The 17,462-nt window shown below is 38.4% G+C and overlaps 1 protein-coding gene across 1 annotated transcript in view; it reads right to left on the reverse strand.

The window, feature by feature from the left end:
• The window catches only part of grik3 (glutamate ionotropic receptor kainate type subunit 3), a 183,100-nt gene that overhangs the window by 46,692 nt on the left and 118,946 nt on the right, over positions 1-17,462 (reverse strand). Inside the window, exons 11-12 of the mRNA XM_067449379.1 lie at positions 9,316-9,539; positions 4,672-4,790 (exon numbers count right to left, since the gene is read on the reverse strand). Of these exons, the coding sequence (XP_067305480.1) occupies positions 4,672-4,790; positions 9,316-9,539 (343 nt within the window). The remainder of the gene's footprint in view (positions 1-4,671; positions 4,791-9,315; positions 9,540-17,462) is intronic.

The raw sequence follows: 17,462 nt of genomic DNA on the forward strand, positions 1-17,462 counted from the left end.
CACAGTAAAACTACAGTTACTGTAGTGAAACCATGGTAAGTGTAGTCATAGTGCTTAAATACAAATAGTACACAATAAAAACAGTTACTGTGTTAAAATCATGGTATGGTACCATGCTTTAACTACTAATACTACAGTAACTATGGATACTGAGGTAAAACAATAGTAAGTGTTGTGTTATGCTTTTCAAATAGTACACAGTGAAACCACAGTTGCTGTGGTAAAAACATGGTAAGCTTTGTGGTCACCTGGCTTTTACTAACAGGATTGAGCAACAGTTAACGTTACTATGGTAAAATCGCGTTCGTTCGGAGGCATTTGCAACTGATTTGTAAACATCATACTGCACTTACACATGAATTGCAGACAATCAGAATGATAATTTAAAAAGAACAAAATAAAACCCACCTGGATTACAAAGTTCAGGATGATTCCTTCCTCTCATCTCATTTTTTATTGACAACGACGGTCAAAGTTCATTTGATGACGACACACCCGACAACGAGACTGTCATTATTAATCAGACAGCTAGAGGGCGCGTCACTTTAAAACGTGACTATAGATCGTAATACGCTGCATGCACAAACGACCTATGTGGTCGTATTTCGTAGGAGGACAGGCTGATTTGTACTATACTTAACATAAAATATATGCTATATTTATGTTTCACTAGGGCATTCGATATAACTGAATTTCCATCTTACAGTTTTATCTTATTTTTAAGACCATCTTACACTAGCTGATGCTTTTTAAACTCTAATCATTATTAATCATTAATGCCACTGGAGTGAGTAAACAGACACGCACGGCACATCACATAACTTTGAGAGTCAGGAGACATGGCTGCTGGTTTCAGACTGACAGGTATCGCGAGCATATCAGTGGAGATTTCATGCGTAATGAAATGTGCAGCAGATTCGCACTCCCCATGAGCAAAGAATCACCATAGGCGCTGGAAGAGCCTTTTCTATTTTTCTCCTTACATGAGGTAAAACATTTCATTACTCCCTGGCATGCTTTATTATGCCGTTTGGTTTTGAGGGTATCATTTGCTAATGTGTGCCTGTGAGGGGTGTGAAAACAGCTTCAACCCCTGCGTGTCTTTAATAGCTTCCTCCATCTAATTCTGCGAGGTGGCGCCTCAGCACACAGCCAAAGACAATATTTAAAATGGCATTAAGAAAAATAATATTTGAGAGAGAGAGAGAGAGAGAGAGAGAGAGAGAGAGAGAGAGAGAGAGAGAGAGAGAGAGAGAGAGAGAGAGAGAGAGAGAGAGAGAGAGAGAGAGAGAGAGAGATTCTCTTTGGTGTCGTCGTGTTCAGATAAAAACTCGGATTAGGACTTCTTATTTAAGAGTGGTTCCATTAAAAGACTAAAATACTGGAACCAAATGATTCTGGTTTCGATAGCGATTCTTGCTTTCTCGATGCAAATCGAACAGTGGACTGAAATACTTTGACTAAGTTCACTGCGACACAAGCCGCTGCAGAGAACAATCTTAATTGAACGTGACGAGAGAGAAAAAAAGCAATGCGATGAAAAGAATAAACAGATGCAGACAAAGACAAAGACATAGCTCATAAACTGAGGAAATTAGAAAAAGTGGTGGATTTTTTTTCCAGAAATGTAGGTTATCTCATTTTATTTCATTTTTAATGTAGATATGTATTAAATGAGTAAAAAAACAATGTCATAAACTTGCAGTTGTGTGCATTTGTATTCATATTAAATGTGTACTTAATACCATAAAGACATTCTAGATATATCAATAATAGTGTTTTACTTTAGTGAGGTGTCGTGTGTGCTGGCAAAACATGCTCTTATTTAGGAATGCTGTCTTATTTCTAGTCTATATAAAATATATCTATACACCTTTTAAAAATGAGGTTGTTGAAAGTGTTACAGATAATGTTAAATTTACATCTGTGAAAAAATGCATAGAGAAACAAAAAAGCTGAAAGGAAAAAACAAACAAACATTGACTATAAAATAATCGTGTATATATATAAAAAAAATAGTTCTTAATTGTTTTGTTCTCTCTTGTTTTTGGATGCGTTCATAATGACTGCATGGTTAAAGATGGTCACAGATTTTGATTTGGTTTTTATCACAAATAAAACAATCTACTCCAAGCACAACTACGCAATAAAATCTTTAAAAGACTGTCAACTGTCCTAGGACGGACATCACTTTTGACCCAGTGATTCAAAATTGTCAAAAATCTCTTCTGGTCCCAAGTCTCACGTATCCTGGTTATTTACTCTCTCTTACTCAAGTACAGAAGGAAACAGCATTAGTGTTAGTCTGTGTTTTGTTTTTGACAGTTTTTGGCAAATTTTGAATTTCTAACTCAATCCTTAATTAAAAATAAGTTATTCATCTTTTGCATTGACACTATTAAATGACATTAGCCTGAACTCCTGGAAAATTTAAACCTGGATAATGTTAAGGTCTTTAAAAAGAGATAATACCAGATGGAGGAATAAAAGGCTGTTATTACACACTTACTGGCACATGAGAGCTGACATTTTTGTTTGTAGCTCTTCTGGTTGCAAGTGAACAAATACGAACGATTATTGAGACTCTTTCAACTCTATTAATGAATCAGGTTCAATCGAATTATTGGTTTGAATCAGTCTAAAGATGGACTCACTGAATCTGCTGAAGCTCTCTTTCACTGATTTGCTGATCAATACTTCCTTCATGTCCAACAGAAAATAATCAGAGATCTTCAGTATTATCATTAGGCTCGTTTTGTTTTTAGAGTACGAACATCTGCCTTTGGAGTAGATCGCTTTTCCGATAACTGCTCTTTCCTGACTGTTCACCGGACAGTAACTGCCTACTCTCGTCTACATTCAAGGCAAAGTCATTGGCATCTCAAACAAGCCTATTGATTAGGCACTGACCTATTGTATCCGTTGGCACTCTTATTATTTCCCATTTCTTCTTTTGCTCAGAAAGTCTACGGCAGCCCATAGAACCACTTGCAGGAAAGTTATGAAATTTGGCACACACATAGAGGACAGTCTGACCTGTTACCATAGTACATTTTGAATTTCTAACTCAATCATCCTAGCGCCACAACATTTTTTCCTCTTTGCTCCTCTAAATCCTTGGCTCAAGACGATTCGACTGCACCCTAGTTTGCATCAAGAAAATGTCTCCGTTGATTGTTTTTGAATTTTCCATAAACCTACTACTTTCAAACTCCTCCTAGATAGTTGCGCTGATTTTTTAATTAAAAATGAATCAGATCATCTCCAGACCATGCCAAAAAAACAAGTTATGGATTCCAAAGCGCTTCATCAAAATGTTCTTGAATAACACGCACACGAATTCAACAAAGAGCACAAAAAATGTAACGTGAGGCTATATCTCCACAACGCTTTAGTGTATTCTAACCAAACTTGGTGTGTGTTATGAAAACCAAAACTTGAGGGAACAGTTTTTGGCACAGTGCCACCTAGTGGTCAGGAGATATGAAAAATGCCTATTTTTGCTTATAATGTCTGAACAGTTCGACCAAAATTCTCAAAATTCATTAGATTCAGTGCCACATGCCGAGTCAAACGATACCCAGTTTTCTCATATTGGGCGTCGGCTGTTTAAAACTTTGTTGTAAAATGCTATATTTAAAGAAAACATTGCTGTATCTTTACGAAATGACAATACTCAAAAAGTTTCAAGATCAAAAGTTTTAATTACATTTCTCAAAAAAATTATATAATATATAATATAATATTTGATTCACTTTCCCTTTTTTTATTAAACTGGTCTTAATTGATTCCCTGGGTCATGCTGAGAACATACATAACAATTTTGCCATATTTGGCCGAACTTCGTGTCAGCCATTTTGATTTCAATTTCCATTTTCAAACTCCTCTTACAATGTTGTCCGCTCCAATTTTCACCAAAATTTAATCGCATACCAACCAAAAATTACAGATTTTTTGTCGATAGACAAAACTGCTTACATATAGCGCATTGACAAAGGGAAAGACATGATGATAAAATTGAAACTGTATCTGCAATGCTTTGAAATATTGACACCAAACTTTGTATGTGTCATTGTCACCTTACTCCGAACACACCACATCCATTTGGTCGCATCACCACCCATTGGTTGAAAGTGATAAACCATTAAATCATTACTTGTGACTGTATTTATGATTTTTTAGCCAGTTTGCCTAAAATCATCTTAATGTCTGTGCTTGACCCTGATAATTGCTGCTTGCAGCTGTATTTTCCTTACGATTTCCACCCTTGTGTCCGTCTGAAGCTGCATGTCAGCTATGGTGAATGAAACGCTGTATTGAGACATGCAATAAACAAGAACCAGATGAAGCACAGAGACGCCCCACTGTGAGACAGTCTTCTGTCGACTGTCATCCCAACCTGAAACTCACAATCCTGAAGGTCTCTGAAGGCAACTGAGTGTCAGGAAACAAACGCTTCTGTTATCCCTCTAACTTGCCAGTGTGTATGACAGATGTTTGACACCCCTCATCCCCGCATCACTGACAAGCAAGACGACTACTTCCCCCTCCTGTCAGAAAAGTCTGAACTCTATGGTTCTGACAGGTAAAGGATGGAAGACAGTCATATCACACTGTTGTCAGGTTTTCCGGCTTGTTTGCTGTGTTGAGTTTGCAGTAGAAGCACCGTACCTTGCTGCATGAGGGAGCCCACGCCAAACCAGAAGCTGTTGAGAAGGGTGAAGTTGTTTTCCACCACATCGGAGCCTGGGTTACACGGATGTGCGTCGTACCACTCGTACGGGCTGAACCTGAAGCGAGAACCACAGAGAGTCATACACACGACCTCAGCAACACATTTAAAAGTGAAGAGTTCTCGACCACCAACAACACCAAATCCGTCTGCGATAATAATGATTTCCCAAATTCTGAAATGTTGCGACATTGTGAAAATTACTGGGATGAAAGCCAGATTTGCATGAGCAAACACCACTTATCGGTGTATTTTCTGTAATATAGTCATTAACGTTTCATATTGAGAGATTTGCTAATATACTCTCTTATGTTAGTGGCGCAAAGTGCAAGGTGTTCTTTAAAGCAGAAGGTTTAGACCTTATAAATTGCTTTTGACTTGTAATTATGAACTCTTAGTATTAGAGTAGCACTTTACTTTAAACTAGACTGTACAATCGTGCCAAAGGCGTTCATAACCTCAGGGAAATGTATTACAAATTGGCCACTTCAGGGCATTTTCTTCAAATCAAGGAAAGCATCTCACTAACTGTGACAAGAGTGTACCGTCTCAGCGCTTTTCAACAGCTCATTAAACTATAACGTGATTAGCTCCGGACACTCCCAGCAACTGCAGATGTCTGTAATTTCCCTTTTAACACCTGTCCTTTAACATCTACAGTACGAGGAACGTCTCGAAGCAGATGCTTCAAAAGATGAGAGACGCAGGTATTGTCAAGGGACTTGTTAGCCGAGCACAAGCATCGTAGCTGGAAACACGTTGCAGGATTACATTGGTGTGTGTGCATGTTTTCATTCATTGCCTCGGGGAACAAAGAATAGGCAAAGTCTGCATGTCTGATAATACAGCCATGTGTATTACTTTTTCACTGTCTTAATGTGATGATATGCGTTTATCTCATATTCGTTTTATACAGACACATTTATAAACATGCGTTTCTCAGGCCGATTGCCCTGAAGAGTGCAAAACCGGCACTTTCTGTTAGTTTAAACAGCTGACCAGCTGATGTAGCAACACTAACTCGACCAATGGTGTGAGTTTGGGGCTGGACCCTCTGTTTATTCAGCCAATGGCAGACAGGGAGTGCTTTGGAAACATGTTTGACATTATGTGTTTATTTTAATTCTGTTGGGATATGCTTATGTCACTGAAAATATACATTTCACTTTTTAATAAGCGGATCAAATCGCATAAAATATCCTTGATAATAATGATGTACATCATTTGAGAAACAACTCCTGGGAAATTGAAAGCTGAATAATGGTGTTGAAGAGATAAGACTGGATAGACGATGACCTGTTATAACACATTTACTGCTGCATGAGAGCTGAACTTTTCATTTGTACTTTTTGTCCATTATTCATGGACTTTAAGTGTATTATAAGTGTATCATGTCCATTAAAATGTTATATATTTGCAATGCAAGAGCAGTATATGAGTGATTCCTGTTTTGACTGATTCATATTCGCACCATGAAATAATGTTGTCGCGATACTGGACTTTCCAACTTTGATATGATACATTGAAAAATAACTTTATTATATATATATATATATATATATATATATATATATATATATATATATATATATATATATATATATATATATATATATAATTTTTTTTTATATAATTTGGGTATATTTTGTTGCAATAGCTTAAAACTGGGCTTTATTTGAATTGTGTAATTACATTTACAAAAAAAGACAAGAAAATAGTCAGTAATAACAAACGAATAAATAAACTAATTCCAAACAATAGCACAAATAAATGCAATTAAACAGTGAATGAATTGAACACAGCTTTAAGTTTTTCAGGTGGCTCTAACAGTAGTATTCAGGTAAAAAATATAAAATAACACTGGACAGTTTTCATTGTAAAAATTAAATACAGAGTAATGCTTGCAATTAAAGTTACAAAAGTCATTAAGGCAAGAGCAGTGCATGATTTTCTCTTTGTCTTTTATTCTTTGATTATCATGACATACAGTGCAGGTTTATTAGGCTGCTGTCACTTTAAAAGCGAATGCACAGATCTGATATAATGATACACAACATGTGTTTTCTTTATCAACTCTTTACATTCCAAATCTTACTTTATTTACCTGAATACTTGCCAAAACGAGCAGTTTGATACAATTTTTTATTTGATCGCTTAAGCACAATAAGCCAAAAAAAAGAAGTCACTTTGGTTTGAGAGGCGGCGTTATGTGCGCTACACTCACATAAATCAGTGGTGCGCGCTTTTAGTGAAACATGCAGGATTGATAAAAATGATGCGCAATACAAACACTACAAACCAGAGCAAATGAGTCGAGTGAGTGAAAGGAGGCGGGCGAGTGTGACTTAACGCCGGAGCGAAGAAAAACTTAGAATCTGCAGCTGATATCTGTGTATGGATACTGCATATTTCAGTATCAATACATACTGAATACATTACAACTTTTTCCTTCAATAAACTCCTAATTACAGCTTATTAATGGCTAGTAAGGTAGTTGTTAAGTTTAGTTATTAAGGGATGTATGGTCATGCAGAATTATGCATTAATATGTGCTTTATAAGTAATAATAAACAGCCAATATGCAAGCTAATAAGCAGTGATAGTTGTTCCCCATTCTAAAGTGTTGCCAAACTGTTTTATGAATGACATTTCTGAGGTCTCTTTTTTTCATCTGAATACCTGAGACCTGGTGTGTTTTTATGAGACATGAAGCCTTTTTTTCTGAGGCATAAAGCATTTTCTCCAAATGGCTGAGGATTTCCTAACACTTAGTCTACCTAAGTGTGACTTCTCTACCGTCTCGAGTGTCTGTCCTCTTCATTAATGGTCACTCTGAAAGGCCCTTCAGTGAGAGCTGCTAAACACTTCTGACGCTTCTACAAATAAAGCCGTCGCCACTCGAAGGACCCTCAAACAGGCTGTTAAAAACATGTTTGGAAAGCAGTCTTTATGTGATTGAGTGGACTGCAAATTGTGTGATATGAACTTTTAATAACAGTTTGATCTGTTGCAGCTTTCATTGCAACCCTTCCTCGCTCTCACAGCGCTGTCTTGCAATACAGACACCAAACGCGACTGGTAAGCAAAAGAGAAACCTTTGGTGTTAACCGACGGATGTGAAGGGCAAGGGACTTGACCATGATGTACTTATACCAAGATGATATGTTGGGATATTATTTACAATTGAACTGTATATTGACATAATTTGATGTAAACAGGTAAAGAAACGCACTATACAGGTACTCCAAACATTGCTCCCCAATGCAGCATTCCAAGTCTTGCAAAAATTGCTTCGTTACAAACCTAAAATGTGATCAATGTCCTCATCTGCCATAATGCCCAAATCCAGGCCAGCATTCAAAAACTGCCGACTGCTGTTGGCTTTCATGCATCTTATGAATGATTGTGACATGCCCGAGTTCAGATTTATCCTTTAAATGTGTTCACAGAGGGGGAAATTTCTTAGCATTTTGGGTAACACTTCATTTTGATAGTCTACTATGAGTAACTGTGGATCTACATGTCAGCTAGCAGTCCTTAGAGTATTAGTAGACTGTCTAGTACACACTTTATTTTGATGACACCCAACTGACAAGTTGACATGTAGTTGCAAAGTTACTTATAGTCAGTAGAATGTTTAAAGTGGATTATTGAAATAAAGAGTATCCACATTTTTAGTTTCACTGCTAAACAAAGCTATTGTATGGCTTTGACAGGACTTGAGTCGCAGGAAGACTTCTATAGAGCTTTTTTATTATTGTGAAAACAAATCATTGTGACTGTACTTTTATCTGCCTGTTACATGTCGTTATGGTGACACACAGAGCTCTTGAAAGCGGCAGTAAGTGAGTGAGAATGGGTTGTGTATGAATATACACACAACATACACTATTCCTGTGGCTCTAACAGAAGAGCATGCCACTAACAATGCCAAGGTCATGGGTTTGATTCTCAGGGAATGCAGACATTGATAAAATACATTCAATGAAATGTTAATCATGTCTGCCAAATGCATACATGTAAATGTATGATTATCTACAGTATAAGTAAAGTCAACATTAAATTACTATGTTGTAGTGGTCCTTAAAAGCTTTTGGACAAGCTACACTTAAATATGTACGAATGTCCATAACAACATATCAAACCAAGAGTCATCAGCAAACAATTGATGCCACATCTTTTGTCTGGTTCAAACACATTTATCTAAGCCATTTTTTTGGAAGATGAAAATATGGAATATGGGCAATTTATAAAATTGGACTATGATTTCTGATGAAAAACTAATGTTTCTATGCAGGTGTTACACTCTTCTGAATATTTTTTGAGCACTTAAAGTGCATAAGTGCACATGTACAGTTGTTAAGTTTTTTTTTAATGGCCATAAAAAATCCAACCAGCAAATCTCTTTGATATTCCAGTCCCTAGTTACAGTTTGGTCTCTTAGCCGTAGCAAACACCCTTAATAACGCATTACTGTTTGGCTTTTGATGTTTACTGAGTGAATTCAAAGCTAATATCTCAAGGCACAGGAAGGTTAATAGTCATATGTGCACAGGCCACAGGAACAGCGGACTGGCGCTCACCTGGCGATGACGAAGAGCACACAGCTGACTCCAAGGTAGGCCAAGAGGATGTAGACCCAGATATCAGGAGTCATGGGGTTCAGGAAAGAGAAGAAGCCAGAGTTGGTGCTGTTGGGTCTTCGGTACAGGATACTGATGCCGGTGTTCAAGAAAGGTTTAGAGAAGTCGATGGCTTTCTCCCGCATAAAGGTGATTGTGAGAGGAGCCACGGCAAGGTCAGCCCTCTAGGGGACAGGAAACAAAACATTTGAGGCCAAGAAGTGATTGGAAACAAACAACATGGAATTGACAGTCTTTTCTTTGAAATTCAACATTAAACTATACCTTATACTTCCCTAACGTGACATATTTTCAAATGAAACAGGATATTTAACAATAAAAGTATGTTAGGCAGAATCAAGAATTAACAGTATCATGAAAAGTGCAACCTATTTTATGAAAAAAATGATACTATGCTGTTTCTTGCATGTTTCACTGCACCTTCAAAATGAAATGTGCTTCATTTTAACCAAATTAGAATCTGGCAATGATTTCCCATATCACAGCAGTTTGGGAATTAAGTGTCCATTGAGTGGCACTAAAAGGTCTGTCAAGTTCAGAAATAACGTAGGCACCTACACTAAACCAAACCAAACCAAACCGATAGTGTTATCTAGAGCTGCACGATTCTGGATCAATTGAGAAATCACATTTTTTTTTTTTTTTTTTATATAGATCACAATTCTCCCAGAATTCTGAACAGTTAACTAATCAAAATAGCAAATTACTAGAGGTTCTGACAAATTTTTTTCAAAATATTTAATTAATTATATTTAAATAACGTAATTGAATCATTCAGTTGAATATAGTATGTAGTATTTATTTTAAATAAAGTCAGTTGAATGAATGATTCAATGAATCACACATAAAGATTTTACTTGATTAATTTTTTGGATGAATCAGTGTTTTTGAACGAATCTCTTGAGTGAATGATTCAATGACTCACACATAAAAGGCTTGTTTGAGATCCATTGGCGCTGCGCAGACCGATTGGTGTATGACATCAAAGTACCGAGAGAGATTCAAAAGCATGAGGAGTAGTTTGCTCTACAATCGTTCTCGCGGTACTATGATGTCATATGCTGATCGGTCTGCGCAGCGCCAATGGATCTCGAACAAGCCTAAAGACTTTACTTGTTTAATTGCTGGATGAATCAGTGTTTTTGAACAAATCTCTTGAGTGAATGATTCAAGGCTGTATGACACAAGAACAGTTGTTACACATATATCATTATAATATACCTGTGGCGAGGTTGATGAGCGTGAGACGTGGGATGAGCGAGCGAGACCGGTGCGTGATTGAGAATGAGCATCACCTGCGAGCCACACCGGTCTCGAGTCCTACCATGGGGGAGCGCAGAGGCATATAAGGACGAGCGACACCAGTGAAGGACAAGAAAGGACCTGGACTTTGACTTGTGTTTTGTTTAGTTTTATTATGTGTGTGGGCAGTCGTCCATGAGGGGTTGCCCCGCGTTTCTTTCGGGTTTTTTTTAAATGGCCGTCGGTTCCCGCCTCCTTATTTCTTATTATGAACATTGCTACATTAATTGTTACCAGAAATCATGTGAAAAGGTCTTTCTTGTGAAAAATATAGATATGACAGCATACAAACCCTCCTATCACACTTCGTAACGCGGGAAAATTCACACCCCAAAGGCTCAAAGTCAGGATTACCAAGGTGACTCAACTGTTGAAACAAGTGGCCTAGTTTCCTTGCTGTCTGCCATTCCATTCCCTCCCTCTCCATGAATCGCAAGAGCAGGGAGGCGTTCACTCGCTGATATCTGGCTGCATATTTAGAAGGTCACCATTTACATCGCCTTACCCTGCTTCCTTCTCTCCAGGGTTGGACAGGAGGTTAATGAAACCAGCTGCTTGGTGCACGCTTCACCGCGTCCTTCCCCCTAACATGATGAAACTCGCAAAGGGGTTCAGACTCTGGTTTTACAAAATACTGCAATCCAACCTCCATGAACTGAAGCATTTTCATCACAACGTGATGTCCTTTCTTCCTTCTACCGCAAGACCGCTGTTACACTTTCTTGGCTTTCTGTGACATTTCATTGCTGTGACCCGTCCTGGTGAAATGTATTGCCTTTCTTTGTATTGTTCTGTCTTTCCTGCAGTCTGGGCTTTGGTCTCTTTCTTTTGGACAGTGGTTATGAAAAGAGCACAGTCCTGATTGACAGACCTGAGTGCCTAAAAATACAGTGCTGCATGTGGCTAACAAGGAGAAAGGGAAGAAAAACAAGAGAAAGGAAAACTCCAGTGTGTCCACAGGTAGGATACCTGCAATCTCATCAAATATTTAGATTAACAACCCACAGGTTTTTTTCTTTTGTCTCTCGCAGTGACCATTCAAGACACGGACGCTCCTGCAGGGCAAGGAAATCCCTGCTGAAAACGCTAGCATGCTTTTGTGTGATGGTGCCTCAGCCAAGCTTCTTAACTAGTTTAACCAGCAAGATGTTCCTGGTTGCCAGCTGGAAGCTGAAATGCATGGCATTGACCCATTGTAATAAATTAGATTTAGCTCAAGAGTCATACATTAACTGATTATCTGTGCATTAGTTAAGCATGAATTCATGCATATTTGTGGTCCCTTACTGTAAAGTGTTACCAGTTATACTTATATTTATTTTATAAAAATCAGTAAAGATTTCACAGCACAATACACATGAAGCACGAGCTGAAGGTGGATGTTTGTACAATTATACTAAAAGACCTTTTGCTTGCTAAATAAACTATCAGATGAAAGAAGGCATGTAGTAGATTGTTTTAAAGGGGTCATGAACTGAGAAATACATTTTTACTTAAAGGAACACTTTATAATTTTTAGAAATGGGACTTATTTAACTTCTTTCCTACATTTAGATATGTGGGCAAATGCATTTTTGTCTCAGTGCATGCATTGTTTTAGTTTGGCAGGATCACCCCTAGCTTAGCTTAGCATAATGAATGGAATCCTATGTTGCCAGCTAGCATGTCATGAGTAAAAGTGATCCCAAAAAAAAAGCTCACCTAATTACTTATTGTGGCCTGCGTATTCACAACGATTACAAATAGCGATGCAGATTAAGGTGATTTCCTAGGCAGATATTAACTTGGGACTATATTATGGGGAAGGACAGGCGAAGCACTGCTACTTGGGCACAGAGATATCACGGCTCTCATCCTCACATCCTCTGGCTGTTGTGTAATCCAATGTGTTGTGTGATATCTCTGTGCCCAAGTAGCAGTGCTTCGCCTGTCCTTCCCCATAATATAGTCCCAAGTCAATATCTGCCTATGAAATAGCCTAGTCTTAATCTGCATCTTTTACTCTGGACTTGCTAGCTGGCAACATAGGATTCCATTCATTATGCTAAGCTAAGCTAGCGGCAACCCTGCTAAACTAAAACAATGCATGCACTGAGACAAGAATGCAGTTGCCCAAGCTTTTGGCATATAAAAGGTAATCACCTAAAAGAATATCCTGTAAATTTCAGAACTGTAAACTTCCTTGTAAGTCCAAAAATAACTTTTATTGTAACCAACCCCAGAGAACGACTCGTTGTGGAATGAGCCTATAATAGATGTTGACAGACGGCTCTGCAGAAGAAGATCAACGCCTACTCCATCATCACAACTTTGGCCACGCCCACTGGAGTGTTAGTGAGATGACGAGGAGAGAAGAGCGATACAGGAGCACTGGACTAAAAATAACATCACCTTCCAAAGGATCCTAATGCTACGAATGTGCTTATTTATTTTCATCAATGTGAATGTCTCAGTTGAGCATGATTTATTTGTATCTGTTATCAGTGTGGATTCTTTAGTAAATTAGTCATCATTTTGGTGATGGATTTGCAAACAGACTTTTACGATATAGACTCGACAGTAATGCCACATCATGTGAGTAACCGTGTTAATTCTAAAGCCTGATCTGAGACCAGTGATTTCTGATTTGAGTCATGTACAGTCAGATGATCTTTGTCTGTGTGTCAGTAAATCAAACCAGACTAAACGCTCAACTTCACATTGTGTCTCTTAGTTTCACAGCAGCCAATCACAGCAGTGGGCGTTTACACTGAAGTCTCACAGCAGCCAATCATAGTAGTGGGCATTAACACTGAAGTCCCACAGCAGCCAATCACAGCAGTGGGCGTTTACACTGAAGTCTCACAGCAGCCAATCACAGCAGTGGGCGTTTACACTGAAGTCTCACAGCAGCCAATCACAGCAGTGGGCGTTTACACTGAAGTCTCACAGCAGCCAAACACAGCAGTGGGCGTTTACACTGAAGTCCCACAGCAGCCAATCACAGCAGTGGGCGTTTACACTGAAGTCTCACAGCAGCCAAACACAGCAGTGGGCGTTTACACTGAAGTCCACCTTTGTTTATGGAAATTTTTAATTTAAAAATCATATTAACATTATACTGAAGGTGCACCACATGAAACATTATAAAATAAAAATAAAAACAATGCAGTTCATGACCCTTTTAATCATGTCGATCATTAGAGACCTGACTTGCCAATTAAATATGATACAGTAGGCTTTATTTGTTTAACATCATGGATATAATCAACCAGCATGGTAATTAATGCTGCATTACGATAGATGAACCACTTTAGTGCAGCTAATATCATAACAATGGTCTCCTTTTACAAGAAGTTTACTACAATCTATAGCAGGTCTACTATTTTACAAAAACAAATACATATGTATGAGCGAGAGGTAATTCCACCGAAGGCACAGCCAGGTTTGAGACACAATATCAATATTCACTCATGGACAATGAACATGTCAGTATCTTCTGTGATAATCCTTTAAGGACTTTGTCTTTGCTTGTCAGGTCGTAACGAGAATGATTTAGCTTGGCGAAGTGCTCAGGACTGTGAAATGTATTAAAAGGTCCAACATAGTCCAAGTCAAAGTTAGTACAGCGAGACAATGAGCCGGAGCTGGTACATAACCTTCCGGCTTATCCACCGGAGCAAAGATTAATTACTATAACAGGAAGAAATGACATGCTAAGGCAGCCATTAATACTGGCATGGCTGGATGATTAATGAGATCATCAATTATAACTAAATCAAGTATAATAAGCCTGTTGCATCATTTAGCGCTTCCCCACCGTGACCTTTAGCTCTGGAGTGGGATTTGTGGCCACTTTTAGAAAAAAAGGAGAAAAATAAACTGTGATGTCCTACTTGACACAGCAGCCCTTATGGCGTTAATTAATATCCAGTTGAGTGTTTAAGCAGCACTCTTTTTCTTTAGCATTACAGCTGTTGAATGTCGCTCTCCACCATAAAACAAACACAACATTAATAGTTAAAGCTCTTCGACATCATGTATTCTAGGAGTCTCCTGGAAAGCGTCTCCGATCTAACTCCCGCGAGTGATCCGTAATCTCCCGGAAATCTGTCACTGTCACCGCAGCAGTCAGAACACATTCGCAATTAATGTGCAACAAGAAAACATATAGTGTAAATAAGTTATTGATTACAAAAATTGCTCTCAATCGCTAATCAATAACCATTAATGCACAATACAGTCAAACCCAAAATGATTCAGACCCAGATATAATGTTTCACTAATGTGTGCAGGATACTATATTTCATTTCTGTAAGTGAGGAGAGCAAAATAAAGTAAACTCTGACATATTATATACCCAAACGTCCATACAGTGACTAGCAGTAAAACTGATTAAAATGGTGGAGAAAAATGATTCAGATACTTTGACCTGAGCATGTTTTGCTGAAGTTTTTGATCGTTAATTGCTAATGTGACTTTTGACCCCACAGACTGAACTAAATGAAGCATCGCTTGGTCATTGGTTGAGCTAAACTGGCATTATCTACTTGCGCATTTAATTTTAAAATCTTGTGGTTGATTGTAATCAATTACACCCCCTTCTATTAAAGTTATCTGACATTATCAAGATGAATTTGTTCTGACAGTTTAACACAGAGGTCTTGTCATAATTAATGACAATTTTCTAACTATAGCCAATAAACTGTGAGAATATAATGTGAGAAATGTTAAAGGTGTCTGAATACATTTTGGTTTGACTGTATGTGTGAACTGTGCCTACTAATGTTTTCAAGAACAAATCAGGATTTGTTCATTTTATTCATACTACAATTTCTTTTAAAGGGGTGATGAATTGAGAAATCAACTTTCCCTTGAGCTTTTGATATATAAAAGGTCATGGTAATATAAGATTATCCTGTAAATTGCAGAGCTGAAAAGTTCCTTGTTAGACAACGAAAAGCTTTTATAGACACCAGGCCCAGAAAACGAGGCTCTCAAATCAATGGCTCTCAATCCCAGTCTGTCAGTAGCTCTGTTTAGTTCCTGTCTATATGAAGCCCCTCCTTCTGAAAAGCACACTGTGTTCTTATTGGTCGGCTGGAGCAGTGTGTTGTGAGTGGTGTTTCCCGACCCTTACCATAACTGCCCGTTTCAACCAAGCGGCAACCTCCCGCGATCTCTCTTGAAGCCAATACGGAAGTAATGTAAACTGCAATTCCTCAACTGGCCACTAGAGGCAGGCTCCAGAAGGAGCAGAATCTCATTGAGCCCCATGTTAAAATTCTCAACTTTAAAGCAGAAAAAAACATGTTTACAACCTGGTGCAAATTGTGGTTTTGGCTGATAAGGCTAATTTTGATCTTCATGACAACTGTGAGGGGGGTGAATTTTTTTATAACTAATTCGTTTCCGTTATATAAAGCCTTAAGGTTCTGCATAATTAAGGGCATGGTTACTTTGAGTGACAGGTGGATAGCCATTTATCCGCCGTCTATAGTTATTGCGTCACCTCAGCTCCGCGCACATCCCGCCTTTTTGCCCATTTTCTGTTATCCGGGAGTGACACGCGTTGACTCGCTCACAAGATGGCAACGCCGAGGTCACCCATACTTTAAGCTTCAGAACGGCTTGTCAGAATCCTATGGGTGACGTCACGGACACTACGTCCATATTTTTTTACAGTCTATGGTTTCAACACACGACTAACTAACTAAACCAGGCCCCCGCCCCTTTATACTGCGTATGAATTATTCTAATGAGGAATATTGTGAATAGTAAAACTTAAGACTACAGCGGAGAGAGTTCAGAAACAGTGATATAGAGAAGAATTCCCATTGGAAGGAGAGATGAACAGAGATTAAAGCATAATTACATAATGACCCCTTTAAGAACTACGCCAGTGCACATGAATATTTTCTGATATCTGTTCTCGTGTAGATGTATCAATATTCCAAGTAATTATTAGTCAGTGTGACCCATGTTTTTGGCAATTGGACGCCTCTCCCTGGCATTTTCCAAAGTTGGGATTTGTGTCTTTATTCCTCCCGCATGTCTGTTTATCCTTCATTATACAGAGTTTGTTGACCTACAAAGACGAATGAAGACGTCTGACTTATTTTGATAAACCTACAAGAGCACCGTGCCGTTAAATAGATGTACTAGGGCAAAGGCGTTTGGTAATTCAGTTATGAAACCATGATTTATGTGAACACGCTGGGTGACAGTTAAAATGTATCACCGTATGATTTAATGGCACTTTATCAGCCGAAAACAACCCCGTACTAATCCGTTGTTGCTTGTTGTCTTCTTTAAATCTACGAGCCCTCGATGGATGACCCTACGCGCGCATGTCGCGGGCAGCAATAACACACACACTCATCGTGTAAAGAACAATACCGAAGTAATGAAAATTCTGTAAGAGCTAATAAAAATACTGATGAAAATAAATTGAGCTGATAAATAACTTTGACAGTAGCCATTAATAACAGCCTCTCATGTTCCCCGTTCTCTCACAACAAGGGCTCTCGAGCAGCCGAGTTCTCGTGTGGAGCTGAAAACAGTCCACGTTTCATGTGGATTATTTTGACGTAGGCAATCGGAAAAGCAGTTCTAAGTTCATGGAAATAACTTCGGAAATCTCATTCCATTAAAAAAATGTCCTTCTGCGCTCGAGTCTTAAATTGTTTTCATGAAAGGCTCAAGCTGCAACATTTGGTGAGAATCGGTTGAGAAATCACCGAGTCCATAAATCCTTCTTCAGAGATAAGGCTTTGAGTTTACTCACATGAAAACACTCTATCTAG

Source organism: Pseudorasbora parva, chromosome 7 (genome assembly GCF_024679245.1).
Source record: "Pseudorasbora parva isolate DD20220531a chromosome 7, ASM2467924v1, whole genome shotgun sequence".
In the NCBI taxonomy this organism is placed as follows: Eukaryota; Metazoa; Chordata; class Actinopteri; order Cypriniformes; family Gobionidae; genus Pseudorasbora; species Pseudorasbora parva.